Raw genomic sequence first — 25932 nt, 5'->3', positions numbered from 1 at the left:
ACGCCCTCCCATCAGATGTCAAGGAAATAAACAACTATCTGACTTTTAGAAGACATCTGAAGGCAGCCCTGTTTAGGGAAGCTTTTAATGTTTGATGTATTGTGCTTTTAATTTTCTGTTGGGAAACCCAGCCAGGTGGGCAGGGTATAAATGATAAATAATAATAATAATAATACTTGAAAAGTCAGACTTTGCATCTTAAAGTATTTTTCATTAAGAAAGTTACTCACCCTTGCAAATCGGATAGCAAAGAGCTTCTTGTACTTTAAATCCATAAGTAGGCTGCTCATGAATAACTGATGATACACACTTCTAGCTCCTGTTGTTGTTGTTTAAAAAAAGAAAGATATATATCAATGTGGAGGACTATTATATGACAGCATCATCCAAATAACTTTAGAGCAATCATCAAGTTGTGACAATGTGCTGATGTAGAGACTGAAATAGTTAAATCATTTTGTTAAGTTGTCATGAAGATAAGGTGTCCTAACAACTTGAGTGGGGCTCACTCCCTATTAAGTGTGTTTAGGATTTCAGCCTTAAGAGAATTGTTTTACCAAAAAAGCAACTCCGGGGGCCTTCTGGTGGTTCCCTCGCTGTGAGAAGTGAGGTTACAGGGAACCAAGCAGAGGGCCTTCTTGGTAGTGGCACCCGCCCTGTGGAACGCCCTCCCACCAGATGTCAAGGAAATAAACAACTATCTGACTTTTAGAAGACATCTGAAGGCAGCCCTGTTTAGGGAAGTTTTTAAGGATTGATGTTTTATCTTGTTTTAGATTCAGGTAGGTAGCCGTGTTGGTCTGACGCAGTCTATATATATATATATAATTGTCCAGTAGCACATTAGAGACCAACTAAGTTTGTTCTTGGTATAAGCTTTCGTGTGCATACACACTTCTTCAGATATCAAAATAACAAGTTATCTTGTTTTTAATATTCTGTTGGGAGCCGCCCAGAGTGGTTGGAGAAACCCAGCCAGATGGGCGGGTTATAAATAATAATCAATCAATCAATTTGTTGTTGTTGTTATGCAGCAGCAGCATCTTACATCAGCCATGTAAGGAAGGTGTCCAAAAGGGGGAAGCCTTGCACTGTAGAGCACAGGAAGCATAGCAAGACGTGGCATAGCATTAAGAAGCACCCACAGTCTACATCTCTGCTGCTCCAGAAATGTGGAGGTGGAGGTGCTTGTTTGGCTTAGATCTGAGCTTGGCAGAGATCAATGCCTCACTACTTCTAGCCTTGCTTCTTATGATATCCTGAGCAGCTCTTTCCTCTTGACAGTGCCTTCCACCAAGACTGCAGTAAACCAGGAGTAAACTAAGATATATGAATTCGTATCTGAGTACCTAAAGTCTGTGCCCATCCCTCTCATTACAGCTGCTTTTTGCTCTGATTTATCTAGGCTGCTCTAGCTGTGTGAAAGAAGATGCGTTCCTAGCAACCGGACTGTGGTGCAGGTAGATTCTTAAAACAAGAAGGAATAGCCCACCTTTCCAGAGTTTAGAATCGGACAGCATTAGCTTATCTACAAGAGAAGAGTTTTCTCCTTCTGGCCCCTCCTGTAAGCCAACTTGACACAATATTCTTCGAAGGCCATCTAATTAAGGAGAAACAGTAATACGTGAACCAAAAGGATTAACTGGTTTGCTTTAATCATCCGTTTTGTGCATAAAACTCAGTTGTACGTAAGACATTTAAATCTCCAACATGCACATTCTTAAAATAGAAGGCATTCATCTTTATTTTGTATTTACTACAGATATGCATGATCTTGCAGAATAGGCTGTCTCCAACATAGAAAGCTTAAGTGATGTAAGGTCATTAGAGGAGAATCATATTTAGAAAGCAGACAAGTGGGACCTGAAATTGCTCAGGGATAGGGATGATTTGCAGTCAGGAAATGGCATGGGAGAAATATAAAACTCTCCCTACTTCAGGTGCCCTTGTGGCTGATTTTAGGAAAGGAAAAGAATGTTGGGAGATTCTTTCAGGGACTTTCCACATAACAAGTAGCTTCGTCTTCATGCTTTAAGTAAACTGGACCAATAAGCCTGAACAAATATATTTTTGTTATGTTTGCACCATGTCCACAAGACCATGTCAGTCTATCATTCTGTCCCTAGAAAGTGGAATTTTCTGCTTTTCAATCATGACTTTTCTCTTCCAGCTATATCATAAGTGTTTCAAATTTCAGTACCTGAATATCCAATAATATTGCCAAGCCAAGTTAGAAGCTTCAAACCAAAACTCTGATGGGCAACAATAGATGAATGCATAACTTGAACCTTCAGTGGCTTAGTCTGGCGACTGGTACTTCTCTTAAGGAAAGGAAAAAGGGCAGGGAAAAGAGAAGCCATTAACAGGTTTTGCTCCAAACACAGCACTTTTCTTTTCAAGTTTGTTCAGTTAAGACATAGAACAATCCCAGGCAATTGGATTTTCATGGTTTTTACAAGCTTTCCCAATATCTAGTACTATATGTCTACACTTTGTAATGCAAGAATGGTAAAACTTGAATTCTGTTTCTAATACTGAAGGCAAACAGCCTTAGGAACAATTGAAATTAGTCCATCACCACATGTAGGTTCAACTTCCCTTACCCTTTCTGGCTCTGACAGATATGACTACAGCAAAGGGCTTCCAACTATCTGTAACTGCAGATGGAGAGCACATCACTTGTCTGAGAGGCATGGGGAGGCCATGAGTTCAAGGCTTCTTTCCCAACAAAAGATTTCAGTCTTCAATCCCATCATGCAATTAAATGACACAGTCAAGGCCAAAAGTGCCAAGTATCTATTCACCACAATGCAGGTCCCAGTCTAGTTTTGGACACTGTGCATGTAATTCAGTGATGATTGCAGAGAAACATTATGGCTACGCTCTTTTGAATACACATTTTTTGATCCAGTAGATGTATCTGCTGAACTCTGCTTCTTAGCATGAGTCATACATGTTGGACTGGGGGTTTCTTCATTAGACCCCCCAGAATCTTAGGGAAGACTTGAGCTGAAAATATACATTTTCCCTTTCAATCCTATGCATCTTTACTCACAAACAGTATAGCAATTTGAAGGAAAACATCAGCACTTTGAACTTTGCCTGGAAATAAGACTGGGAGCCAATTCAACACTTTAAGCACTTGTGAGCACTTGTCATCCCAATACCCACTTAACAGTCCAGCAATTATACTCTGAATTATATTTAGTTTCCAGTCTTCAAAGGCAACTCCATGTACAATACATTGCAGTAATCTAATCTGGAGGTTACCACAATTTTAAAGTAGAATGTGCCAATTTTTAGTTTTTGAAGAATGATAGAAACATCAAGCAAGTGACTTACAAGGCATGCTGCCACTTCCATCAGACACATTTAACATTTCCTTAACGTTCTTAAAATGTCACATACAGTTTTAAAATGTTAATGGGCAGATATGCTATAACAGTGAATTGATTATAATGAAGTAAGGATATATACCATTCAGTTAAGGGAAATGAAGCAATGTCACTTACCACTATCACTGATTTGGCTTGGTCACAGTACTGAAAGTCTCCATAGCGAACTGACCTGCGTCCCTGTTAAACAGTTACATGGCTATTAACAGCTAATTAAAGATATAACTAAAACTTTAAATAATATGTTTTGATTGCACATTGAAGTCACCTACGTTTCTCACCCTTGAATTAGACTGCTTGAATTAAATCAACCCTATACCAACAATGACTTCTGCTAATTAGCACATATTAACACAATTAAGCTTGTGTTAAATATATTTAACATAAATTAAAATCTTTTATGTTCAGTTTAAGTAAGCAGTATGTATATATGCTTCACATATATGCTTCATGTAAATTGCATTTATTGCTGATATAGCAAATATCACCTATGAAAAAGTGAACAAAACTATTAAATTCCTCAGCAATTCTGAAAGATGCACGATCTTATGATAAATATATACCTTAAATTATGTTTTGAGCTGGCATTTATTTAAACAAAAAAATAAATAAAAGGGTGTTTTTTTTAAGAGAAAGAAACATACGCGCTATGATATCACATCACTCTGGGTGGTTAAGGCTAACCAGGGTTATAGACAGGCAAATCCAGTTTCCTGCCCCTGAATTAGACTGAGGCCCATTTTGGTTTTAGTTGAGCTTCATGTGTTAAATACTTAGCCTAAATTACACTCCAGCAGAGGCTTCCATAACTGGAAGGGGGAGAGAGGAGTTGTTTTCATCGGAGCCAAGAGCCTCTGTGAATGCAGGGACATATTTAAGATACAACCATAGGGTGTGTTTTCCCCCACCCTTCAAAAAAACTGATTAAGCCATCTTACGTGCAGTCTGATTACTGCATGAGAGGGAAATGGTTGAATAACCCTTAAGAAAGAGTTTATTGATCCAAAACACATTGGTGAGCAATAAACTCACTGATTCTTGTGCATAATTTTGAGATTTGCTCTTTTTTTGTGTCCTGTGCTAGTCCTTTCCCTCTGGCCGGTCTTTTTTTATTTTTATTTTTTTCAGATTTCTGCAGCAACCACACACCCTCCATAATGAACTTTCAGCCTCAAAGTGAGCATGTTGCTTGCAAAATATTCAGTGCTACAAAGATTGGAGAGAGCCTCACTTCATTTTTTATAGGTTTTGCCTCTATGTTACATTAGAAAAGACTGGCTAAAATATATTTTCTTGGTGGATGGTGTAAGAAGAGAGGAGGTTTTCTCAAATTTTAAAAAGTGCTTTCCCAGAGACTCACTGTGAAGTTAACTTGCTAAAGCATTGCCAAAGAATCTCAGGCTGGGAAGGCATCCAGGAAGGAAGTGTCCCAACTTTCACAGCATGATTTACAAAGTGGAGGTGGGGGAGCAAAACTGTATGTTATCAAGTATGCAGCTGCCAAGAGGGCCAATTGCAGCAAATATAATCAAGGAATGAACTAATGAACTATGCTCCAGTGTTGCTTTGGAAATTGCCTAGCTCCTTCTATTCCTCCAAATAAGGTAAATGGTTGATCAGCTAGCAGGAAGGAAGAATGGAAGGAACTACAGGACTAAATCCTCTTAAACTGACCAAGCTTAATCATTTTTATCCAATATTTCAATGGAAGTCTAAAGAGCTTACTTACATCTCTGTCTACAGTTGTTGCGAAACCAATGGCTTCCTTTTGTGTGCAATTGACAGCTTTTTGAAGAGTGTAAATAACCTGTTCATATGTGTGAACTTCATCATTAAAAAGCATGCAGAAGTAAGTATCCGTCTTCTCACTGTAAAGACAGTATTACGAATAAGGAATATAATTAATTTAAATCAATCAAGGTATTTTCTCTGGCATTTCAATACTTCTATTTACTGGAATCTCTATTAAGGAAACATACTGAATCAGCAATAGGAAGACTGAGGGCTCTTGTGATTAATTTTACTACCATGCCTTGCGTGAGTGGAAAACTACTTCTGCTTGTACATGACAGCCTTGCCAAATTCCTCTAATTTCCCAATCCAACTGACCCTCTGTGGACCATCCCGCAGGGACTACCAAGCTTCAGGAGCAACCTGGGGAGGGGTAGAGGGAGTTGTAGTGAGGAACATCCTACTGCACAGGTGGAGTTCTGTTTTATGTTCTCTGGATCCAAGTTATTATATTATCCTACGGGATATGCTGGATCCTATCACTATTTTCAATGACATTAGCTTACTATAGCAGTGGCAAATTGCATTAGATACTATTGGCAAGAAGCATTATTCTACAAAAAAACCAACCACTAATTTCTTTGGTAAATAAAGGAGAAGTGGGAGAGAGAACAGACTTTTCAATAAGAAAAAATCAATATAATTCATTAGAGAAGTGTATTAAAAACATTTCCCTTTTAGCCTCAAGGAACAGCTATTTTAAGCATGTTTAGTTAAAGCTATGTCCCACTGAGCACAATAGCATTTACTCTCAAGTAAGATATATCCACTAAGCGCAATCCCGAGAAAACTGATCACATTGAAGACCCGCTGAAACTGATTTGATGTAAATGTGTGTCACACTTATTTCAATGGGACTAAAGCATTGGCAACTCTTTTTAGGCTGCACACAATGTCATTTATGAATTAACATTTTCCCATTAAAAACTGTGCCAGTCTTGGAAGTTCAAACAGCAATTTTACTTACACTGTCTCTAAACCAGGTGGTAAATCATTTTCTTTTTCCCATGTTAAAATATCTACAGCATACTGAAACATGATAGCAAAAATATTGTAAACTTTTGCTATCATATCTTCTGTCAAATGCACAAGAGGATCCTAAAATGAAAAAAGGAGGAAAGTGTTAACATCAAGGTAATAATTTCTAACGTTTCCCCTACAGCTAAAAGAAGCTTAACACATCAAAGTTAATTATTGAAAATTCTTATACCCTAGTCCAGGCATAGGCAAACTTGGTCCTCCAGATGTTTTGGGACTACAACTCCCATCAACTCTAGCTAACAAGACCAGTGGTCAGGAATGATGGGAATTGTAGTTTCAAAACATCTGGAGGGGCGAGTTTGCCTATGCTTGCCCTAGTCTATGAGATCTGGCTGCTAGAAAGACTAGAAAAATCATTTTAGTGTTAAAAGCTCCTGAAGTGAAGAACAAGATACTTAAATACAGAAAACATAATAAAGCACACCTGACTGAAATAACAATCTTGATCTATTCCCTCCTGCTTTGTACAGGAGGAAGCAAAGATGTCATGTGGGTGGCGTGGGTGGCCTAGAGTTAGGCCAGAGAGTAGGCTCTCAAATTTTGCTCTCTGTCCAAACCTGAGCAACAGCACAAAATAATTTTCAAAACCTGTGTATCCTTACCTCCTCTTCTTCTGTTTCTGAAGTGTTATGTTCATGTTTCTGGCAGTAGGGACCTTCTTTCCAAGCTTCAGTATCGCCACAGTCACAGAAACCTCCTCCACCAGATGTTGTCATCTACAGCATTATTTTAAAATAAATATGAACAAGAAAGTATGCTTCATAAATGAAAACCCAGGCTGGTAAACTTTCTATCCAAAACTGACTGGCAATCTGGGACACAGTGAAGAAGACCTGAGAGACAATTTAGAGATTCGTGGTGGTTTTTCAATCCTTGTGATGTTAAGTTAAATGGCTGCTTTAAAGTTTTGTATAACAAATCCTATACTCAATGGAGCAGAGACTACAGGAATGTCCTTTGGGCTCACCACCAGAATAAGGCTCCATCTTCCAGTAATAGCCCTGACAGCTGGCTGCTCCCAGTGCCAAAGGATCAGCAAGTCTTATGAAAGGGCAGAGGGGAAGGAAAGTCATTATTAACTTTCAAACTAAGGGTAAATCAATGATATGAGCTATAGCAAGCAGAATTCTCCTTGCTTTTAGAGCTAAGCAGGGCATATTCTCCAGGTCTGTCCTGCCTGCTTTTCTATGAACAAGGATTCAATAGATTCTGTTCCAGCTCAAGCCTCTACTCGTGATAAAATGCCTACAGAAGAAGATCCTACTATTGTACTAAAATATGAGGTCATACAGACAAATCAGCAGACATGATCTTGGAATCATACATTATAGGAATTATTGTATAGAATAAAAGAACAAGAATCCCTTGAGTTTATTGCATGACTCACTTATACCAGTTCCAATTTTAGGTTAGGTTATGGAAAATACTGACTGGTTGGCCTTATGATTATTAGTTCTGCTAACTTACATACTTCAAGAAATGTACTTCCCAAATAAATTACAGGAAGTTTCTCTCTGCTCCAGCAAGTGAATTAGGCGATAACAAGATAAGGACTATCTCATTCTTCTTCAGTTAGCAGCTATTCTAATGTGACAGTGCATCTGGCTGCTAACCAGAAGGTTGGTAGTTCAAGCCCACCCAGGGTCGGCTGTGGGCAGGATTCCTGCATTGCAGCGGGTTGGACTAGATGACCCTTGGGATCCTTTCCAATGCCGATTCTATGAGTCTATAATCTATGTTAAGAAATCAGAGCAAAAATAGATCCAACTTAAAGATAAGGCCAGGGGAATGGAGAGTGAAGCCTTTCCCTTACTTTAAGTCTGCAATTTATTATGTTTAATATGTGAACTTGTATGAAGCATATTATGGGATGGCAGTGTAGAGAAGCAAAATCTGAAAGGGGTAAAATGCCTGACGAAAGCTATGGGATTAATCTCAGGTTCAAAGTAAATAATAATGATAATAATGCAACCTACAGTATACAAACAAAGACTGAACTACATAACTTCAGACTATCAGTGGTGTGGTGTTTTAAGGACTTGTGTTGTTCCATAGATTTTTTTTTTTTTTACCTCATTTGATTTTGTTGTAAGCTGCCCTGGGGCATGGGCAAAGGGCATAAACCATCCTTAGAAAAACAAACATGATAACATAAATAACGTATCGGCATTGTTGTGCCATCAAAACTGGATTATCAAAGCTGATTAGTAGGAATTAACATTTGCAGACCCCTGATAATTTCTGTAAAAGGGAAAGAAATCCAAAAGTTGGGCCGGGGGGACTGAAGATCAACAAACCACCAAATCCAGAGCCCTACTGGGCACTTGACCTCAGGCTGAGAGAGAGAGAAGCACCATATTACCTGTCCCATTTCTGTTTTTCCAAAAATGATTTACCTCCTATTGTTTCCAATAGGAAGGAACACGAGCCGGCTCCAGGGTTGTCGTATTAATCCCCTCTGCTTTTGGTGTGTGTGTGTGTGTGTGTGTGTGTGTGTAAGGAGTGTCAAGGGAGTGGGAACACTGACCCATCTCTGTAGCATAAACTGTGACAGCTTGGAGGGGGGCAAACTAGGTCAGATCTCCCATGAGTTTGGACCACTGCCTCCACCCTCACAGGGGGAACTGAAACATCTTATGGTCCCTAGGATGCACTGTCTGGGACCATAGGACTGCAGCCAAAATACCTATTTATTTGTTAATTTCAGCCTTTAGTGCATCATATGTTCAGTGATAAAGGGATATACTAGAGATGCTGTTTTCTTCTTTTAAATAACAGTGCTGAGTTATTTGTGAGCAATAAGGCAGCTGCTGTGTTATAACTGGTTGACGCATTCATTTATTGCCTGTGATTACTCTCATTAAGTCTTTCTACCTACACTTACACCTATAATCTAAGGATATGAACTTCAAAGTCAAACTTTTAGTTTCTGAAAGCTGCAACATTTAATGTTACTCAAAGTACTGATCTGTGTGAAAACATCAGGGCTGCCTAGGCAAGTGGGAGTACTTCCTACATACTGAATTTCATAGCTTTTGTAATGCTACATTTGCACTGGGGAGCCGAGGAAGAGAGAGGGAGGAGAGGAAAAGGCAACAGGGGGGAAAGTGTGATAAAATATACACTCATTTGATTTGACCAAGTCACAAATTTGATACTGAATGAGACATCACTAAAATCACATATAGGCCTACTAACCCTGTATCGATGCTCTCTGTGAACACTTCCCAGGAAACATTCCATGCAAAGCACGCAAGTTGGATCAACTGCACAATCTCTGACAAAAAAAGAGAGTAGAAAAACATGTTAATAAAAGGGCCAACTACACAATGTTTAGGATGAACTTCTATACATATTTAACTAAAAACAAGCTCCACTGAATTCAATAGGACACTTCTGAGAAGATCTGTATAGGACTGAACTGTCAACTGCTTGAGAAAAAGCCTGTAATGTATATTGGACACAACCTAGGACCTTCTATGCAGATGGAAATATTATATTATGTTGTTGTTGTTGTCGTTATTTATTGAAATCATATATCGCCCTATACCCGTGGTGAAAAGTCATGTTTTTGCATGTGGGTGTGTCTTTCTGATTGCTTTTTTAAAACTACAGAAATTAGGATTTAATTTTATAATGGTGCTCATTATGGGTGGCTTAGAGGAGAACTGCTATAACAGTGTGTGATTGGGAGGAGAGGGGAGATTGTTCCTTCTGACAAGCTGAAATGTTTGCACTGATGTAACAACTCCCATAGTGCTATGTTGAAGTCCCCCCACAGTTAGACCCATTCAAATTAATGGCCCCAACTTAGTTGTGTTCATTAATTTATATGAATCTACTCTTCAGTAAAAATTAGTTGAACACAACCCTATATTTCTCTGGGGAGGCTGACAAGTTGCTAAATCTGGAAGTTCTGTATGTATGTTGGGATCCAAGCCTACACATTTATGTGAGAGGGAGAGAGGGGAAATAGTGTTTAAGTATGGACAACCCACCACAACTTCTGCAATCCTGACACCCAATTATGAGAAAGAGCTGCTGAAATTCCAAAGATTCGTGACACTTGAAACTATGAGGACTAAAACTACGGAGAAACAAAAACTGCAGTTCAAAACCACTACCTGCCCAGAAAGCAAAGAATTAAAAAGTACTAAATGGCAGCCACAAATAACCCAAACAGGTTGGGTTTTTGCTGTTCTTTGGAACCAAAGATCAGATATAAGAAGGGTATCAAATTGTGCCCTCGCGAGTATGTAGCCTGATCTAGTTGGGACCTAACGGAAAAAGGGGAGGAGGCGTTTTTTGCCAAAATCCTACATCCAGTTACAACCTCCTACACCACCTTCCACGCAGCCCCAACCGTCTGCAGCATGTAGCTGCCTTTCTTCAACTCTAACTGGTATGCCAACTACGATAGCTCCTGGGCAGGGAACCTGCTTTCATTGGATTTACTGGACTGCTTTTATTGTAAACTGCCCTCAATTTTTAATGAGTGGTGGTATTAAAAATGTTTTAAATAAATAAATAAATAAATAAATAAATAGAGTTCAAATCATTCAACTGTTAAGGGGCTTGACAGTTTAAAAGAAGTGACTAGTTACCTGCAAGAGTATGTAGGCTCGCCAACTTTAAACACCCGGCCACAAAGATGTGAAGGTTTGTTGGATTGCTCAAGTTTCTGAAAGCCAAATGCAGGGTCTTCACCGCATAGGTACCATTCCATTGGTCCCAGCAAAACCTGTTGCGCAAGCAAATCTTCGCTTTGTGGGGCTGGATTAGGACCCCTACAGTAAATTTTGGGTACATAGTAGGCAAGGTGCTTGTATATTTCTTTCGGAAGATCAGGTGTTTGCAGCCATTTCTATAAAGGGGAAAAAGTTAATACACATTAGCACTGCCTCCCAAAGTTCTTTGCTCTCTTGCCTCTGTCACATGATAAGAGACAATACCCAACATTCAGGTCATCAGCAAACATCTCAAACTAAAAAATATTTCATAGCTTTCCAGCATATTTCTTTATGAAAATACTACAGTGGTGGTAGAACTTTCCTATGAAGTATAACATCTCTACAACTATCAATATAAAATTCAGTCAATTTTAATGTCTACAGTCCAGAGAGATACTTTGAGCATATCCAAGACCAATCAGTTGTCAACTTTTTTCCTTTTAAAAGCTGCAAGTTTCAAAGGAGTTTACCATGTGGCAACGCGTACACGGAGATGTACAATAAATACAAGTCTAAAGTCAAACTGCACAACTAGCTGGAGGACCCTTTGAAAAGTGGCTGTTGCCTCAAAATTGGTAGTTTTAAAAACCTTTCAAAGAAAGGTGCAACTACATACAAATAAACCCATAAACCTTTGTAAACAACCTCATTTTGGATAAGAGCGCTGCCCAGGAAAAAACCTGCATTTGGCAACAGCCACGAGAAGTCAATGAAGTTCTTTTTGTCGCAGTTTCACAATCTGTAGTATTAATCCTGTTTACTCTAAAAGTTTTACTGCTTTTAAAGTTTTCTTCAATGGAATTCTGCTGACGGTGTTACATTTAGTATGGGGTGGAGTGGAAGTGAGCCAAGGTGAAGGAATGGAAGCCTTTGAATTTTTTTTTTTAAGTGTTAATCAGAAGACATGGCTTCAAAGCCCATTATATCACTGCTTTTCTTTTAAAACTACAGTCATTAAAAAACAAAGAATAAGCAAGTGGGTTTTCAAGGCATGCCAGGAACACAAAGTGATTCAACTTCAGTATGCCTGGCCTGAAGTAACCTCACTTGCCACACTTGACATTTATGCTGTGCCTGCATGAGGAAAAAAAAATGTTAAGTGGCACCGCACAACTGTGCTCAACCTGAAATAGGGGAGGAGGTTCAAGGGAGTATTCCCCAACAAGCAACCATACCAATGCAGGAAGGATCCAACTGTCTTCTGACAGAAATGTATGAAAGTTATTCTGAAAGCTCTTCCTGATTAGCTCTGGTATTTTTCAGCGGTAAAGGAATGAAATAATTTGGTACACCCACCACTGAGCCTTAACAAAGAGAGCGTCAGAATTGTTTTGCTGGATCAAAACAAGATCCAGCTAGTCTAGCATCTCTTTCTTAACAGAAACCATCCAAATTCTTCTCAAACTTCACAAGCCCAGGGCACAAAGGTGATGGGCAATTCCTATTACTTTCATCCTGGAATTACCAAACATTATACAGAGTGAACCTTGCCATTTCCAAAATTTAAACTAATATTTAGACATGCTGGTAGCAAAACTAGCTTCTTCTTTGGGGCTCATTTTTGGCAAAGGAATGGGCTAGGACTCGTCCTTTTTATTGTAATGCTGGATGAGCATTTTAGGAATTTTATACTATATGTCATTTTAAACATTCTGGTTTCTATTTGATTTTATCTATTTGTATTTTATCTAGCTTTGAGACTTTTTTTGCATAAAGCGACTAACAAATATAATAATAAAGAACATGGGTTTTCACAGCTCCATCCAATACTTCAGTTATTTTCTGGAAATATTTTGACTTGATAACCTATTCAGAATGCAGAACCCAGTTCTGGCCAGGGAGGGCAAGGTATAAATATTTTTTTTATATTTATATTTATATTTATATTTTTATTATTATTATAGTGCATAAAGTACACAAATTAATTATAAGGGGGGAAACTCTAGCTTAGAAAGCTTGATACGTCAATCAGATCATCTGATGTATTTACTGATGAAGTTGTATAGCACTTTTAAGTAAACTCAAAGCAGAAGCCAAGGAATTGCCATATAATTTGTATAAATGTGCTTATGGATTCAGGCTGGAATGATACCAAATTATCAACTTTTGCATGTAAATTATTTTTGCCAGAATTAAAGAGTCTGAATTAAACAATTTGAATCATGGCTTTCATCTAATATAGTGCCAAGTAACAGCTCAAGTTAATCTTGGTTACTTAGTGCTAAACTGAATCCAAGCCAATGTCTTCTTGGTAGAACCTTGTCTACTTTCTAATTCCTCTTAGTGGAAAAACCAACATAAAAGTACTACTAAAAATGCAACAGTGCAATTATTGTTAACCTCTATACCCAACAGTGTTAATCACCTTCAAGAACTTCAACTTCCATTGATTTTAGATTTTTAAAAAACAATCACTTTGATTAAGAAATAACCTTAAATGAAGTAGATTTAAAGTATCATTTACAGTAAATACACAGAATATGTAAATAAGGTTGTCAATGTCATTAATGGTTAAAAGTGCTATTTTTGTCATCACTAATCAGTGGGCTGAAAACATGTGAACCACATATTGCTTTTACAACAGCAGCAAATTATCTATAAACAAATGTACCAATTAGTTGTTACTATTTATTTCAAAAGGATTACTGCCATAATAATGTTTATCTATGATATTTAAACATACTGTACCTGCAAAAATCCTATAACCATGCTTACAGATTCAAATATGATACTTTTTACACATAGATAAAATACTTGTATTTTTAAGTGCAAATAATTTATAATTTCAAATAAAAATTAAAGCCACATTGTAATTATATTCTTTCTAGGTTTTAATTCTATGTACAGTATACTCAGAGAACATTTAATCATAATAAACTAGTCACATAAAATATGTATTTTTAAAAGATATAAAGCATTTAATTTTAACAATTCCATAAGCATAGTTTGTGATAACATTAGAAAAGTTAAACACAACTTAATATTAGACGTCTTTGGTGACTACACAGGAGTGTCTCGGCTACAAGTTTGCCTTCTACTGTACAAGATATACTTTCCTTTGTTTTAAAAATAGGGTGCAAGATACAAAAGATAACAACATTGTTTGTTCACAGAAAAAGAAAAGGCAACTGTAAGTTACCATAAGTTCCCTACAAAAATTCAAATCTCCACAGGAGAAAAAGAGAGCTTCACATACAAACAAGATTCAATTTTCTATACCAATCTATTAAATAATTAAAAATTTTTATTTAACATGTTACTGATAGCTACTATGAGGACTATAAAACACTCCATATTGCTAAAAGCCCCACAGTGGGCAACATATTCCAATTCCACAATTCTATGTGTCAATCCTGCAAACGGTTGTGGGTATGGGAAGAACCAAATCTGCAAGCACTAGATTCAAAATGTCTAAATATAAAGAATATCAATTACACAGGATGCTACTGAGCTCAATTGTGAATTTATTGAGCTTAACATATAAAGTAACAAAAATTATGATAATACATTTCTGGGAGTCAAAAAAGTACCATGAAAAGGTATCAAGACTTCAACAAAAAAAGCTAAAATTCACTCCTGGGAGGAAAGTTTTTTACTTGGTAAGAGAAGTCAGGAGCTCAGTTATAAAATTATAAATATTAACATGTTATAAGAGAATTCTGGTAATATGAGGTGCTAAAATGAACAGGCTGTTAGAACATTTTTGACTTGTGACATCTAATTCATCTTATATTTTACAAAACACACAAAAGGAACAGAATGTCAAAACATAACTCCATATCATATTGGACAGGATGGACTGTTTCAAGAAGTGGCAGAGAGACATTTCCAGATTTGTCTGGCAGGGCAAGAAGCCTAGAATAAAATTTAAAATATTAACTGACGCAAAGGAAAGAGGTGGATTTGCCCTGCCAGACCTTAAACTTTACTATGAATCAGCAGCATTCTGCTGGTTGAAAGACTGGCTGCTTCTTGAGAACACAGACATTTTGGACTTAGAAGGTTTAAACAACGTTTTTGGATGGCATGCATATTTGTGGTACGACAAGGTTAAAGCACATAAAGCATTTAAAAACCATATTGTCAGAAAAGCATTGTTCAATGTCTGGATAAGATACAAAGATTTACTGGAAAATAAAACCCCAAGGTGGTTGTCACCAATGGAAGCGAAGGCTCAGAAAAAGCTCAATATGGAGGTCAAATGGCCGAAATATTGGGAAATATTGGAACAAGAAGGAGACAAATTGAAATTGCAGAGTTTTGAGAAATTAAAAGACAAAGTGCGAGACTGGCTTCATTATTATCAAATAAGAGAGGCCTATAATTTGGATAAAAAAATTGGCTTCCAGGTGGAAAAATCAAAATTGGAAACAGAACTGTTAGACCCCAAAACTAAGATACTTTCAAGAATGTATAACTTGCTGTTAAAATGGAATACGCAGGATGAAACGGTTAAATCTGCTATGATTAAATGGGCACAAGATATTGGTCACAACATTATGTTTGCTGACTGGGAACAGTTGTGGACCACCGGTATGAAATTTACGGCATGTAATGCCTTAAGAGAGAATATTATGAAAATGATATACAGGTGGTACATGACCCCAGTCAAGCTTGCAAAAATATATCATTTGCCCGATAATAAATTTTGGAAATGTAAAGAAAATGAAGGTACATTCTTTCACCTTTGGTGGACGTGCCCAAAGATTAAGGCTTTCTGGGAGATGATATATAATGAAATGAAAAAGGTATTTAAATATACCTTCCTGAAGAAACCAGAGGCCTTTCTCCTGGGCATAGTCGGCCAATTGGTGCCAAAGAAGGATAGAACTTTCTTTATGTATGCAACAACAGCAGCAAGAATACTTATTGCAAAGTATTGGAAGACACAAGAGCTACCCACCCTGGAAGAGTGGCAGATGAAGGTGACGGATTATATGGAATTGGCGGAAATGACTGGCAGAACCGAGACCTGGGAGAAGAGTTGGTGGAAGAAGACTGGAAGAAATTTTAAGACTATCTTCAGAAATACTGTAAAATTAATGAATGTTAAAATGATGTTGGATTGAAAATAAGTGGCATTAGCAACAAAGTTAATAAGAATATGCAAAAATGAATTGATAATGGATGAAAATATAGAGTTATAATATATTGAAAGAGGGTAAGGATTTGCTGATTTGATTATTTAAATGGGAATACAAAAAGGGGAGGTGTGAAGAGGCCAAGGAAATAAGCTAATGAGTTCAAAGTTACAAAAAACGGATTTGTTTTTAATTCTTTTTTAGCTATTTGTCTTTTGTATTTTGTATTTTTATTCTCTTTTTTCTTTTTCATGTATTTTTTATGTTTTCTTTTTTGTATTTTTTTCTTTTTATATGACTTTTTTCATTTTGTAAACTTATGTTTTTGTAAAACTTCAATAAATATCTTTTAAAAAAAAACAACATAACTCCATATCCATCTATACAAAGTTACACCATGACACTCCATCAAACTATACATTCTCCAACCTTGCAGGGAACTACAATTTTTTACTAGGCTGCTCATGTATTACTGGAGTGTTAAAAGTTTTAAAGTCTGGCAACTTATTTCACTGGAAGGAATTGTTCTCTGCTTCCCAGAGCTGCTCATATGAACTAAAAGATGGGTCAGATGAACAATTTCAGAGCTATTTAAAAAAACCCCACGAGTTCTGTTTAAGGGGCAACTAGAAAGAATATTCCCCAAAGAGACAGAAGCGACCTGCCCTTAAGACTCTTCAATTATACCCTCAGCAACGCTCACTAGCAGTGACTTACAGACACAGAGGCTTGTGACGAAGTGGTTTAGATGGAAGAACACCTGCCATTTCCCATGATGACTTTAAACTTAGAGACGCCACTGAATATGCAATGTTTTAATATCAACCACCATAGCCTATTTATTACTGGTACCAGAAGCTCTGTTTACAAATTAAATACAAGTCAAAGAGATCAATCCCAAAATTTATTGCAGGAAGGAATCCATTCCCAATAGCCTTGGAGAAGAAAAAGCAGCCAAAAAATAAAAATAAAAATAAAAAAGGAGCGCACTTCAGATCGCAGTTTGGTTCACCCCGCTGACTTGTGCTCCCTCGAATGAAGTCCGTAACTTACCACGGACTCGTTTCTCTGCTAATTCGGGGACAGCATGCAACCGATCCTGCTTGCAGAGGGGTCACCTCTCTTGCACCCTTTCGCCGCGACAACCTGTCAGGGACTCTTTCACACGACCCTTTCCCCCCACCCCCAGACCCAGAAGACCCGCCGCGTTGCTCTCTGGAGCATCAAGGGGGGGGGGGAATCAACCCCAGGGCTCTCTCGATTCATGTTCGGTAGTAGCACTGCGGCACAACTCCTTGCCTAACTTCGCAGACCATTTTTATTTGTTTGGGAAACTTGCTTTCCCACTCCCCCCCTCCCCGTTTCTCCGACGCCAAGCAGCGAAGACCCTCCCGCCTTCCCCGATAGGCAATAAAACCTTTTGTCACGCGCAACACCCCCTTTCTTTTTTTTGCTCGCCGAGCTTTGTCTTCTCAACTCCCTCCTTCTTCTTTTGCGTGTCAACCTGCGTGTCCCCTTCACTGGACGTGGCTCCCCCCACCCCCATCGCTGGGGAACGAGTGGCTGCCCACCCCTCAACTCTAACACCCCCTCCCCCCAAAAAAACCCCAACCCACCCTCTCCGGCCCCTCGCCTCTTTCTCCGGCCACAGCCCCGAGCATCCCCTCACAGCCTCCCTCCTCCTATCCTCGTCCCAACCCACACACCTGTCAGCCTTGCCGGGCCTCATAACGCCCGGGTCGGACGCCCACCCCCGGGCCGGCCGGCCAAGCGCCTCGGGTCTCCCCTCCCTCGGCGTCCCTTCCCCCCGAGGCCTCTCACCAGGGCAGTCTCCTCAGCGGAGCACTCCAGCAAGCTCCTGTCAATAGCCGGGACCTCGGTCTCCCGGTCCGCCGCCATCTTCTCTCCTCCCGCGCTGCTGCTGCTGCTGCTCCTCCTCCTCCCCCTCCTCCTCATCCGCCTCCTCCGTCGCCAAGTCAGTGGCACCCGGAACCGGGCCCGGCCGGCCGGCCTGACCTGTAGTACCTGCCTGCCAGGGGAACCCGCTTCCGTTCCGAGGCCAACCCCGCCTCTCCCCAGGCGGCCCGGGCCCTGCTCTGCCTTCCCTTCCCGGGCGGAAGGGACGCCATTTCAGGGTCCCGCGAGGCATCATGGGAGTTGTAGTTCTGAAGCAGAGGGGCGGTGGGGGGAGCCCTTCGCAGGGGCGAAGCTTCCCCACCTGCTGTGATCTGCCGAGCCTGTTTGTTGTGGGCGCAGCTGCCCAGCTTGCTATTGGCTAGTAAACAAGGAAGGCGGCTCAATTTGGCTTAATTTGTGCAAAGCTTAGGCTCCCCAAAGGCTTTGTTGGCTCAGCCCAAGCGTGACTAGTAGTAAATATTTGAGCATGCCATTGGGCATGTACAGAGTGGGTTTGAGCGCTCTTTAGCGTGCACATCGCTGGGATTTCAGCGCGGTGCATGGAAGGTACCGCAGCGGAATTTGCTCGTCTAGATAAAATAGGATTATTAAAACTATCCATTCATCCAGCGTTAGGACTGTACTTCTTTTTGTTTCCAATATTTATCTGCTAGCTTGAACACAGACAACTATAAATGAAGCTCCAGCCATTTTGCAAGACTTAGCTTGTATCACACCCTTAAGCTTACCCAGTTTGGTATTTCTAGTAATTATAAAATAAAATAAAAATATTTAAAACGTAATGGATGAGAACGGGAGAGGCTTGTTTAACACTTTGTCCTGTAGGGAGCAGCAGTGTACCAATATGTATGTTTTTTATGTGTGCGTGCATTACATATACACAGCACACTGAAAGTTTTAGTCTCTGAAACTGTGTGCATATGCATGCACAATATATTAATACCGGAGGCAATTTAAACTTGCAATGACTGATAGAGTTATCTGTCTTTTGTAAAGAAAGAAAAGACAAATGTCTCGGACAGTCTGATACATTTTTTATTTCTGTCAGAAAAGTCTAAACGTCTGTTTCTAAGCACAATGTTGGAACAACCCCACCGGAATCAATGGGGCGTCTATTGATTGATTTACTAAAACATTTCTATCCTGCCTTTCTGTTGAATGGCCTCAAGTTGGCTAACAATATACCTTAAGAAAAAACCAATAAACAATAAAGGAACACACACATACAGCTATCAGAATAACAAATGGAGACAGCCAAACAAATCAGTAAGAACAACACATTACTTTCTGTACCCCAGGCCAGCTCTAACATTAGGCAGAGTGAGAAAGCCAGCTCAGCCGATTTTGAGTGCCACAAAAGGGCAGTAAATTGCTGCAATTTACCTTCCTCTTATGGCACTCAAAATCAACTGAGTTGCATTATTCTTTTATTTTAACTGACGGGGCAGAGGCGCTTGTGGGATTTCAAATATCTATGTGGTATGGAAGTATACTACAGAAGCTAGTGTGGGCAGGGCAGGCTTTGAAATTATTCTCTAGAAGAGAATGGACTATAAATAGGCCCACTGGTGCCAACTATAGGGGGCCCTGAGGTGCCGGGCACCCACAAAAAATTGTTGCGGGTGCCCGGCACTCACACTGTGGGGACTCCAAAACAATTTGTGGGGCCTCACAAAGCCCCAGAAGTTGCATCCAAGGCCTCACAGGTAACACCCAAGGCCTTGTGGGGCTTCCGACTCGATTTCTGGGGCTCCCAGGCACTGCTGTGGCACATGCAACATAACGTCATGATGTCACGGAGCAATGTGACGTCATGATGTCTGTTATGTTATGCGTTCCGCTGGGCACCCATAATGTGGGGCCCAAGTCAGCGCCCCTGAATAGGCCTCCTATCGAGCCTTTTGGGTGCTCAAGGAAGTGCCCCCTCCTGACATACTCTTCTTTTTTTGGACTATTTAGAATGTGTACCTTTATTTCCCTACGTCATAAACCTTAGCGCCTGCCGTCTGGAATGCCCTCCCATCAGATGTCAAGGAAAGAAACAACTATCTGACTTTTAGAAGACATCTGAAGGCAGCCCTGTATCCAGAAATTTTTCGTGTGTGATGTTTTGCAATTTTTTGTGCTGTAAGTGCCTAGAGTGGCTGGGCACAATTTTTATTTTTTTTATTTTTTGGACAAAGTGTGTAAGAATAAATGACCCTTCCTGTGCGAGGGTGGGGGTGGGGAAACCCCTGAAAACTTCTTGTTAAGTAAAAGGCGAAAGATTTATACGATCTGAAGAGAAACCAGAGTGGCAGACGAAGGTGATAGACTATATGGGACTGGCTGAGATGACTGGCAGAATCCGTGACCAAGGGAAAGAGACGGTGGAAGAAGATTGGAATAAATTTAAAGTTTATCTTAAGAACTGTTGTAAAATTAATGAGTGCTAAAATGTCATGGGTAAGGTAAAACAGAATTGCAGTGACAAATAACTGGGTAAGAGAAAAAGGATTAAAGAAAGTGACTTATAAGTAATTGAAATTAGGGGTTGCTGGAAAAGCTTAAAACAGGGATGCAGAAAAGGGAGGTATGGGGAAGTCGTTGAAACAAGGTTTAAGAAAAAGAGGTTATGAAATTATACGTGTTTATATGTTTGTTTGTTTATGTGTTGTTAGTTGTATTGTGTCTTAATATATGTTGGAAAATCAATAAAAATTTATTTTTTAAAAAAAGAAAACTTCGTGTTAAGTTGTGGGTGAACATATCAGACGACACAGCGATTCTTCAAACAGCTCTTGTTTATTCACAGGCCAGAACAGAACTGAACTGAAGGGTTCAGTCAGCCTGCTTATATAGAGCTCCTGTACAACGTAACTGTAACAATTTTCTAAAACTATCCAATCACTGAACGTCACTTTCGATCCCTTATTTGCATAACTATCTACATAACTATTTGCATAACTTTGATTGAATGATTTATCCATACCTTTGATCTCTCATGTAGTTGCTGACCCTTGCAATCTGTGGCTGCCTTATGTACCACTCCGACCTGAAAATAAAAGCCTTTGGCAAAACCTGTTGTGAGTTCTAGTTCCTCATTGCGATGGGAGGAGCCCCATGGCATACTTGGCAGTTAGCAATGCACAAGCTGAACAATATACAGTGGTACCTCAGGTTACATATGCTTCAGGTTACGTACGCTTCAGGTTACAGACTCCGCTAACCCAGAAATGGTGCTTCAGGTTAAGAACTTTGCTTCAGGATGAGAACAGAAATCGTGCTCTGGTGGCGCAGCGGCAGCAGGAGGCCCCATTAGCTAAAGTGGTGCTTCAGGTTAAGTACGGACCTCTGGAACAAATTAAGTACTTAACCTGAGGTACCACTGTAGAGGTGCTTTCTCATGACTTTTGCTTAACTAGAAAACTGAAAGCTCTCCTGAAATATCACTGGATCTGGTAGTTGTGTATTTTAGTCATTCATTTATTCTTTCTATCAGGAGAATATGGCCCTTTAAAAAATGGTTCCGCCCTCTGTTTTAACCACACAACCCTTATTTCATTCTGTGTCAACTTAAAGCGTTTAAAATGGACAACTTGGATGACATTTTATTTTGTGGCACAATCTTACGGTTTCATGGAGTTGAGTTCCTGTATTATATTTAATTGGTGGCTGTTTTTAGCTGCCTCATTTGGTTAATATTAATTATTTATTTATAGCACATAAGTGCTTATTTTATTATATGCTTGGTTCATTTTATTTTATCTTCTGTACCCTGCCTTGTTATCTTTATCAATGGGTTATTATTTTTTTTAAGTAAAATTGACTTTAAACATTCTGTAATTATCCCACTCTCTAATCCAAAGTGATTAGAGGTAATTAAAGAGCTACTTAAGGTGCACTCATCACTATTTGGAAAGGCAAAAGCAAATTTAAAAATAAAAAATGGTCTCTATTCAAAACCATATGCTTCTTTTTTATATATAAGTAATGATTAGTCACCTTTGACCATACTGTTACATTAAGATAAATACCATTATTTATTATTAAGTGAGAAGAAGAAGGAGAAGGAGAAGAAACTGGGATATTCCCAGAACATAATTGCTGGTATGACTGCATGGAGAGAGTGGGATCACACCCATTTGCCCTGTCTTATGGCCTGTGCACATTTTGCCAAAGATCTGAAAAAGGCCTATGCATGCCCAAGCATTTGGGATGGTACATTTTGCAGGGTTCCCAAGTTAACCAAGAGTTATGATGATTGTGCTGATTGCATGTAGGGACAAATTTGGAACTTTGACTGAGCACAGACAGAGCAGAGTCACACCAGGTGGCAGGATCCGCCATGGATTCGCATCTGTGAGTCATATGAATAATAAAAATAAAAATAAAAATAAAAATTTATTATTTATACCCCGCCCATCTGGCTGCGCTTCCTCAGCCACTCTAGGCGGCTTTCAACAAAATATTAATGTTATGTACTGAAGTTCTCACCCTGGGCCAGCAGGGGGATACTGTAGATAGTTATGCAAATGAAGGATCGAAAGTGACGTTCAGTGATTGGATAGTTTTAGAAAGTTGCTACAGTTACGTTGTACTGGAGCTCTATATAAGCAGGCTGACTGAGCCCTTCAGTTCAGTTCTGTTCTGGCCTCTGAATAAAGAAGAGCTGTTTGAAGAATCACTGTGTCGTCTGATATGTTCACCCATAACTTAACAATTAAAATACAGTAATGCATCAAACATTAAAAGTTTCCCTAAACACGACTCACGTTTCCTTCATGTTTAAGCCCAGCGGCAAACATGCATTCCATCATCCCTGTGCCTTCAGAGACCGCAGTGAAACTCACACAGTTATTACTAAAAAGGGTCAGAATCTTTGTCTAAAACAATTACACTAGCTGGAAGACTTCCTTCGCTCCAAACATTTCAGTTTGTAAACTGCAAAGTCAAGCAAAGGACCTCAGCTGCAGTTCCCTTCAGGTTGCTGATTATTTGTTTTCTAAAGAAGAATGAGATTATGAAAATCTGGTTTGAATGGAAGAATGAGGAATGGAGAGATCTCCTCATGTGGAGATCTGAAGACTTATGGATTACAAACCTGACTAAAGTGGAAGTTGGAGTTTCTGGGATATTTGGACTTAAAAGAAGTAAGAAACAAGATTTGGACTATAATTTTAAATATGGAGGTCTGGCTGGAAGAAACATGGACCTTATTGGGACAGAGCTTCTCCGAGATTTGGTGTTTAATATAAAGCACTACCAAAAAAACCGGCAGAGAGGAAATGAGAGAGACTTAAGAGCCTCGGATGTGAGGTCACCAGGCTGACACCAGATAGACTGATGGACTTTTGTTGGAGCTTGAAACCGGGAAAGGTGGGGAGTGGGGTTTTGGGTATCCAAAGGCTGTACAATTATACTTTGTTTTTCTATATTTTTGTTTTGTTACTTATATTAAAATGGGGAACTCGTGAAAGGGAATTGGGGTCGATCTTAGAAAAAGATATTAAGAATAAGTATTGATGCATAAAGAATGAGGTTTATGTTAAAATTGGTTAATCAAAAGGATTTAAATATAATAAGGTAAAATTTGGGGATAAGAACTTGCTGAACTAAAAATTGAATTGGAATACAGGAAGGGGAGGTGTGGGGAAGTCAAGGAAATATGTTATTGAAAGAAAGGAATGTAATTATATGTGTGTTTTTTATTTTTATTTTTATATTTTTTTCTTTATTTTTTGAAAATTTCAATAAATATCTTTTTTTTTAAAAAAAGATTATTTGTTTTCTAGATTGGTGATTATATAAGATGAATTCCTCCATTTATGTTTTTTAAGGTAATCAGTAAACCAATTGAAAATACATGTATGACAATGCTACATTTCTGAGAAGTCAAATCCTGTTGGGGAGAATTTTTTTAAAAACACCTGTTTACAAATCATATTACAGGTGGATTGGATACAAATGTCAAGATATCTGGAGGACACTGAATTGAATATAAGAAGAGTCTGGAGGTTTGGGTGAATGGCCCATCTAGTCCAGTATCCTGCTCTCATAATGGCCAACCAGATGACTATAGGAAGCCTTCAAAAGTTCAAATAGGATCTGAGCAGAGAGTGAGAGCCAGTGTGGTGTAGTGGTTAAGAGCGGTAGACTCGTAATCTGGGGAACGGGGTTCGCGTCTCCGCTCCTCCACATGCAGCTGCTGGGTGACCTTGGGCCAGTCACACTTCTCTGAAGTCTCTCAGCCCCACTCACCTCACAGAGTGTTTGTTGTGGGGGAGGAAGGGAAAGGAGAATGTTAGCCGCTTTGAGACTCCTGAAGGGGAGTGAAAGGCGGGATATCAAATCCAAACTCTTCTTCTTCTTCTTCTTCTTCTTCTTCTTCTTCTTCTTCTTCTTCATCATCATTCTCTCCTCCTGGGATTCCCAGCATTCAGAGGCATTCTGCATACTTCGCTTTTCAAATGATGTGATTCTATCGACCTACAATGTGACCCACTATTTAAACCAATTGGGTGTGCTAGTGGCACTGTGGTCTAAACCACTGCCGATCAGAAGGTTGGCGGTTCAAATCCCCGTGACAGGCTGAGCTCCTGTTGCTCTGTCCCATCTCCTGCCAACCTAGCAGTTTGAAAGCATGCCAGTGCAAGTAGATAAATAGGTACCACTGCGGCAGGAAGATAAACGGTGTTTCCATGCGCTCTGGTTTCCGTCACGGTATCCTGTTGCATCAGAAGCAGTTTAGTCCTGCTGGCCACATGACCCGGAAAGCTGTCTGTGGACAAACGCCGGCTCCCTTGGCCTGAAAGCAAGATGAGCGCCACAACCCCAAAGTTGCCTTTGACTGGACTTAACCGCCCAGGGGTCCTTTACCTTTTAACTTAAACCAATAGTCAACATAATTTCATAACACAAAAAGACAGGATTTCAGACAATTCCCTTTTCCTCTAGTTATATCGTGCCATGTTGCATCCCACCTCACATTGTTCCAAAAGGTTCCCCAACCCTCTGAAGCAGATTTTCAGGGGGTCTCGAAGGACTGTGGGAGAAACTGGTAAAAATTGCCTCCCTTTCTTCTGCTAGCTGGGGCACTCTGGAGCCAATCCCCTATGATTACTGTAACAATGTTAATCTGTTGCATATTGCACTTAGTTCAAATTATTTAATAATTCTTAGAGATGCTCACGTTGTTCGTTTTTTGTTTTAAAGATTCCTTTTCTTAACGCCTTCAGACTGGAATTGATTCCAAAATCTAGACCTTCAATAGCCTGAATACAAACGGTTTGTGGGTGGATCTAGACACAGGTTAAAAATGCTATAAATAAGTCAGGAATGAAATCGTTACAAGAAAAAAAAAGCCTGTTTAAAAATCCTTATAACCTCCTTTTTGCTCTCTGGCGCCATCTGGTGTTGCATGTTTATAGCATGTTCAAAATGTATTATTGTGATGAATGTAAGAGGAATGCACTCACAATAATCTATTTTAGATTTCCAAATAAAGCGCAAATAGAAGCTGATTTATTATACCAGATGTCAGTCAAAATAGTTGCTGTAAACAGCAACTAAAAAAAATCTAGTCTCTTTCCTGCTTACTGATACCATCAAAGAACTGCTTTACCCTTTCCTATCTGCTTTTTCGTTCCGGCAGTGGTCCAAACTGTGGTAAACAAAAAACAAAAAAAATATCTAAAGGAGATAAAACATGGTTGTATTTCATGGTCACAAATTCCAAGGCGGTTGCTGTGTTAACCAGCAACTACTACAGCAACAAACAAACAAACAAAAAACAAGCCAGTGCTTTGTGGCACCATTCAGACTAGGGCTGGATCTAGACACATCAAAAATGTGTTTCAGTTAAATGTGTTACAAACTTTGTATGAGAAATTGGGTAAGCAAAAAATGAACTCCACAGCGCTGTCTGGTGTCACAGTGTTAGAATGCATAAACAACTCATGTAAAGCATTTTTTCTTTGTCAACGTAGCTGAGTCCTT

At 39.3% G+C, this 25932-nt stretch overlaps 1 protein-coding gene across 3 annotated transcripts in view; it reads right to left on the bottom strand.

Annotated features, from left to right (window-relative positions):
* UBR2 (ubiquitin protein ligase E3 component n-recognin 2) overlaps nucleotides 1–18205 on the bottom strand; it is a 57169-nt gene extending 38964 nt beyond the window's left edge. For all 3 annotated transcript variants that reach the window (XR_014545797.1, XM_083604763.1, XM_083604762.1), the window contains exons 1-10: nucleotides 17860–18205; nucleotides 10832–11091; nucleotides 9426–9504; nucleotides 6830–6943; nucleotides 6154–6284; nucleotides 5125–5263; nucleotides 3513–3575; nucleotides 2201–2321; nucleotides 1493–1600; nucleotides 231–319 (exon numbers count right to left, since the gene is read on the bottom strand). Coding sequence is in view for 2 of the 3 variants with exons in the window: in XM_083604763.1 (XP_083460889.1) it covers nucleotides 231–319; nucleotides 1493–1600; nucleotides 2201–2321; nucleotides 3513–3575; nucleotides 5125–5263; nucleotides 6154–6284; nucleotides 6830–6943; nucleotides 9426–9504; nucleotides 10832–11091; nucleotides 17860–17994 (1239 nt within the window). In the remaining variant the exon portion in view is untranslated. The remainder of the gene's footprint in view (nucleotides 1–230; nucleotides 320–1492; nucleotides 1601–2200; nucleotides 2322–3512; nucleotides 3576–5124; nucleotides 5264–6153; nucleotides 6285–6829; nucleotides 6944–9425; nucleotides 9505–10831; nucleotides 11092–17859) is intronic.
* Between the last annotated feature and the right edge of the window lie 7727 nt (nucleotides 18206–25932).

The sequence above is a fragment of the Podarcis filfolensis genome (genome assembly GCF_964270895.1).
Source record: "Podarcis filfolensis genome assembly, chromosome: 3".
Classification (NCBI taxonomy): Eukaryota; Metazoa; Chordata; class Lepidosauria; order Squamata; family Lacertidae; genus Podarcis; species Podarcis filfolensis.
This window is presented reverse-complemented; position numbering and strand designations above follow the sequence as displayed.